The following is a 5,862-nucleotide window of genomic DNA, read 5'->3' as shown; positions in this document are numbered from 1 at the left end:
ACCCATCGCCGTCTAGACTGATTTAATTTAACTAGGTAGACCCTACTTGCTCCATGTAGTGTTTGACCTATTAATCTGTAGCACTGATGACCCGGCGCTTGCATGCCAGGCATATTTTCAGCTCAATGTTCGTTCTAGAATCAGGATGATCATCTAACGAGCTGCTGTTTTGACAAGTATTCATAATTTATAGATTCAGGAGTGTTCCTAAAGAGTGACAAAAGGTGATAAAAGAGTCAAACACCTTGATTAAAAAGTGACTAAAATATTTTAGGAGCCTCAAAATTTTTAGTCCCCCCACCCCCTCGTAAAATCGACTAAAACCATCTCTGGACACCCTTTACCCCCCCGCACTCCCACCGAGCCATCCCACCCCACCCCCGCCGCTAGACCCCCACGGCAACCCCCACGGTGCCCCGTCGCGCCGCTCCCCATCGCCGCACCCTGCCGCGGCCCCGCCGTCACCGTCGCTCCTCATCGGCATCCTCTCCGCGGCGACTTCTCCCGTGCCGCGACCGCCCTCGCACCCCAGCCCGACCACCTCCGCGCCTCCGCCACCGCTGAATCCCTACAGGGTTCGGCCTCCCCGCCGGCTTCCCCACCTCCACCTGCTACTGCTGCTGCCACCGCCGCCTCCCACGCCGGTCACCGCTCGCTCCCCTATCCCCGACACCGGATCCGCCGTCCCCGAAGCTCCCTCACCGGATCCACCCCCTCCCTCTCGTTCCCAAGGCGCCGGCACGACCGCACCTCGAAGCGCATCTGCTCCGTCTCCGACTCGTACACCGCGCGCAGCGCCACGACGGCCTCGGTAAGCCTGCGCCGGTGGCCTTGGTCCGGTCGCATCCTCCACCCTCCGGACGGCCTCGTCCATGCGGTCGACGGGTCTGCGAGCAGCGCCACCTCCTCGGAGAGCGCGGACGCGCGGCGGAGCGCCGCCTCCTTCAAAGAGGAGAAGCGGACACGCGGTAGAGCACCGCCTCCTCGGCGAGCGCGGACCAAAGATGAGAAGCGGCGTGGGGCGGAGAAGCGGCGCTGGTGAGGAAGAGCACCGCTTCTGTGTTTTTTTGCGCGCAGGGGTAGCACGAGTAGGAGGGAGAAGGGCAAAAATGTCTTTGTTCAACAGCATTTGTGGACTTTAGTCACTTTTACTCAAACCAAATAGCATTTAGTCCATAGTCTAAAGTGGGTCTAAAATTTTTTAGTCGCTAAAATTTTAAGAGATAGGAACAAACAGAGACTTAGAATAAACAGTGCACCCAACGAATGAAACTTTTAGAAGCATTCGCTCATCGCAACAAGCGTTGCCACAAGAACCCAGGAACAAGAGATCGCAGCATGAATGCCGCGCCCATAAAGCGTGTCGGTAGCGGCAGCCGCTTGCCTGATCCTGCGTGCGCGGCCACCAATAAATTCTCTCCCTCCCCGCTACTCCGAGCCAGCCTCGACAAATCCTCGCAGCGGCCGCGCAGAGGGACTGGCGGTCCCTGGACCCCGCCACCAATTTACCAACCCGTACGTTTTCCGCCCAGCGCGCGGCGGCAGCGGCAGGCGCGCCATCGGCGCTGCTGCTGCCCCCACGCAAAAGGAGGCGTTATCTACATGCATGCATGGCCATTACTTTATGGCGCCGCGCAGCGCCAAACGTGGCGTAGCGGCGGGGAGGACTCGCCAGGACGCCCCCCGCCAGTGTCCCCACTTCACAACGACGCACGCCCACGCCCACCGCGACCGCCTGTCCTGGCCTGACCCGGCCCCCGCGGGTTCCTCTGCACCCCTCATCTCCCGTAGCTTCCCGTGCGGCTCCGTCGCCTTTGCTTGGATCCAAAGCTACCGCGCCACCCACGCGGGGAGGGGGAAGGGACGGAAAGGGAAGCAAAGCCGCAGGTGGCGCCGCACCGGGGCTCGGCGCAGGAGAGCGCGCGCCCATTTTCCGTGTCCGTGCTGCTCCGCCACGCCATCCGCCGCTACTCCGCGCCCCCCAAGGCCCCAACTGGTACGAGCATGCGATGGTCCCGGCCTGCCATCAACGCCGATCGGTGCCCCCCTCCGTGCACGCACGTCCCAGTCAATGCCCCCACACTCCCCACCGCACCTTCCCGCTCCCTCCCTCACACGTCAACATCCCACATTACGTGCACCATTGCTTTTCTCCGGCCGCCCCGTCGCTGATTGATTCCTACCGTGCCCTCCGGCGTGGGTTCCCTGCCGTCCAGCAAAGAACAGCAGTACCGGTGATTTTGAGACATTTTAGACTTATTTTTCTCAAATAGTAAAGCTCACGAAAGTACTAATGGTTTGCTAGTTTAGTTTAGAAGCAGTGAAGCTAGATTTGGATTTTACTGTACTCCTGGACGCAGAAACCAAACTTGATCTATAAATTTCAAATTCAATTTCGACTAGTCAATTTTAAAACTAAACCTGACAACTAATTAGAGATGAAAATTCTAAAAATAAACCTGTGACAGTAGCACGGTAACATAAGTTAGAACACATCTTAAAAATGTTGTGATTATCTTCCAACTATAACACGTCACTTGTGAAGGTTACGTGTTCATCGAGTAGCAGAGTCGCGTAGCCGTCCATAGCATGCGCGCCGCATAAAGAATTAGGTGCACCAAGAAAACCGAAGCATGCAGGCGAGCAAGTAGTAGTAAAACGACGGAAAGCGGCAACTTTCCGGAGGCGCGGCGCGGCGGGCCCCACGGCCAGGAGAAGCTGCCGCCGCGCGAATCACTGCCCCCTGATGCCGGCCCTCCCGCTGCGCCAGGCCCACAGCTGTCGGCCGAGACCACGCCCGGTCGTCGCGCCGCATCCGGACGCGGCCACCCAGAACACGGAACACGGCTCCGCGCCCCACCCGCGCGGATCCGGCGGACCTCCCGAAACACGCGACCGCCCACCCGCACCATGGGCCGCAGGGAGGAACGCGCGCAGGGGATCCCGCGGCCGGCAACGACGGGGCCAGCCGCCGCGCACACGTGTCGCGCGGGGCCCCGCCCACACGCACACGTTATTCTCAAGTCACGAGTAGCACAACGCAGCCGCGATTCCGTCGTACGAACAGATCGTCGCCGCTGCGGAAAGATCCAGCCACCACCCCACCGCTCGAGGAGTCGTCCCGTCCACACCTGCCTCCCGCCCGAGGCCCACGACTCCGCCCGCTCCGTCGCATCTTCCTTTCTTTTTTTCTTTTCCTCCCAAAGATCTACGCCCGCCGGCCCTGCCGTCTCCCCGACGCTGCCAGAGCACCATGGATTTTAAAATCATTTCGCCGCCGCAAATTGGCCGTGGTGACAACAATAATTACTGTCGTTATTCAGCGGGGAAAGGCGTGGAAACACTTAGCATTGGATAACGATGGTTCTCCTTGCTTGGCCAGCCCTGCAGCGGGGGAGCACGTCGTTTCCTTCCACATCATCCTCTTCATCAAGGACGAACCGAGCTTTGCCGAGTCATTAGGCCATGCAGAATGAGATGAGTCACTGATCAAGCAACAATTAATTGTCGTGCCGCCGTGACGGCAACAAGATACTGAGCGAGCTGGATAGGCTGCAAATACAGCGGCGCCCAATAAATGGTGACCGGCGCATCCCAACCAAGCTAGACACCTTTTCTTGAATGGAAAGATCGAAAGGAAACGTCTGAAGCTCTTCTGGACATGTTTCTGCTGTGTTTTTTCCTCTGAATAATAATTTCCTTTTTAATGGTGAATAATAATATCCTCATAGTACTAATAAACTGAAATACCAGTACATAGTAATTTACTCCATATCAAACGCCGGCTTGATCTGTCTAGACAGACGAACAGATCTCAGATCAATTCCGTCCTCGGCGGAAAAACTATTTACACAAGGTTCCTCCGTCTCTCACAGGCTACTAAACAAAAATACAGGCTAGAGGACCAAAAAAAAAACAAAAGTAATATTCCTCAAGGCAAAAAGGAAAGAAACTACTAAGTCGTCAGCTAAACCGCCGGTGTGCCTAGTTCTCCGCCGGCGGCGGCCAGTTCAGATCCAGATCGAAGGACACCTCCTTCTTTGTGGTCACCGGGGGCGGCGAAGGGGTGTGATCGACCACCGACGAGGAGTCGGAGTCGCTCTGCGCGACTGCGGCCACGGTGACCGGCGGCGGGGCAACCTTGAGCATCCGGTAGCCGGCCGCCGCGGCGGCGGCCGCTGCCGCCTGTTCGTAGAAGAAGTACGGATGCGGCGTCGGGCGCGCGACAGGGTAGCCCTTGAACGGAAACCGCATGCCGCCGGAGGAGACCGCGGTCACGGCCGCCGCCCGGTGGAAGAGATCGAGATCGAGGGCCGGGGGCAGCGGCATGGCCTGCATAGGCGCCTGGACGCCGCAGGCGCTGCCGCCTCCGCTCGAGTCCACGGTGCTGTTGCTGCTGGGGCTGCCGGCGCCGGCGGCGACGGGGCACTGCGACGCGAACGGGAAGTTGGTCTTGGCCTTTGCGCCGCGGAACTCGCGCGCGGCGGCGTCGTAGGCGCGGGCGGCCTCCTCAGCCGTGTCGTACGTGCCCAGCCACACGCGGCTCTTCTTGGCAGGGTCGCGGATCTCCGCGGCGTACCGTCCCCACGGGCGCTTCCGGACGCCCCTGAAGTGCGGGCCCATGCCAACGCCTCCGACTCCACCGCCGACGCCGAGACCGAGGCCGGTCGCCGGCGGCACCGGCGACTTGTCCGCCGCCCGGGGCGCCATGGCGTACAAGTGGCGTGTGTGTGCGGGTCTTCCGGTTCAGGGAGGTGCTGCGGGCGGGGGTGTGTGTGTGGCGTCTAGGATAAGGCGAGGGGGGAGGGGGCGGCATTTATAGGCGGGCGCGGGGGTTAAAAAAGGGGAGCAGGCAGGGGGAAAGCCCAGCGCGAGTGGTGGAGCGGCGAGAGGGAATAAACTCGGCGCAGTCAGCGAGCGGTTTGACTGTCCTCTCCTCGCCGCCGCCCCTCGTCTTTAGCGAGGCGGCCATTAATAAAATAAGCCGTTTTTCCGCTTCCGCCACCTGCCGCCCTGCGAAATTAACGTATGGCCGGGTGGCGTTTTCCTTTCAGGTACCCGGAGTCTGCCCGTTTTGTGCAAAACCTTCCGGGTCGTCTTCCTAAAGAAACCCCCAGTTTAAATTGCACCAACAATTGATTTCAATGTAGTATGTGCTGGAAGTGTGCTTACTCTTTAAGTACTTTTCACGAGCTTTGCCAAATCCATTCATTTCGGCATTTTAGGTTGGCTAAACCATTTGTGTCCATAATTTGATCGTTATGATAAAATTATTATCAAGTCTTGTTGTATGGTCTAGTGCTTGAGTTAAGGAATGTCATGGTCTTTGTACGTCTGATGATCATATTGACCGGAAAGGTGATTTTATTTTGCTCCTTATCTTGTAGCAGTATATGCAACTTTAGCCATATGAATATGTACCAGGCAATGGTTTATGTTATTGTGTTTATCCGGGCAAATTCAAGCATAGGTTCTTGTTGTTTTGACGATACCAAACATAAACTAACATACTCCCTGAAAACCCAACAAATAAAGTGTTCATTGTTCTTGCATTTGGGAATTTTTTCTTCCACTGAACTCGTTCGGTTCTAACACTTCAAAATTAATTCTTTCAAAACTCTATTATGTTTACAAGTCTTGTTGTATGGTCTAGTGCTTGAGTTAAGGAATGTCATGGTCTTTGTACATCTGATGATCATATTGACCGGAAAGGTAATTTTATTTTGCTCCTTATCTTGTAGCAGTATATGCAACTTTAGTCATATGAATATGTACCAGGCAATGGTTTTTATTGTGTTTCTCCGGGCAAATTCAAGCATAGGTTCTTGTTGTTTTAACGATACCAAACATAAACTAACATAC

At 56.6% G+C, this 5,862-nt stretch overlaps 1 protein-coding gene across 1 annotated transcript; it reads right to left on the bottom strand.

The window, feature by feature from the left end:
* Positions 1–3,710: 3,710 nt before the first annotated feature.
* LOC117854600 (ethylene-responsive transcription factor 4) lies at positions 3,711–4,807 on the bottom strand. The gene has a single exon (XM_034736829.2). The coding sequence runs from the start codon at positions 4,708–4,710 to the stop codon at positions 3,985–3,987; it is 726 nt and encodes a 241-aa protein (XP_034592720.1). The 5' UTR covers positions 4,711–4,807; the 3' UTR covers positions 3,711–3,984.
* Positions 4,808–5,862: the final 1,055 nt, after the last annotated feature.

This window comes from Setaria viridis, chromosome 5, assembly GCF_005286985.2.
Source record: "Setaria viridis chromosome 5, Setaria_viridis_v4.0, whole genome shotgun sequence".
NCBI lineage: Eukaryota > Viridiplantae > Streptophyta > Magnoliopsida > Poales > Poaceae > Setaria > Setaria viridis.
Note: the sequence above shows the minus strand (reverse complement) of the source record. Positions and strands in the feature narration are given on the sequence as shown.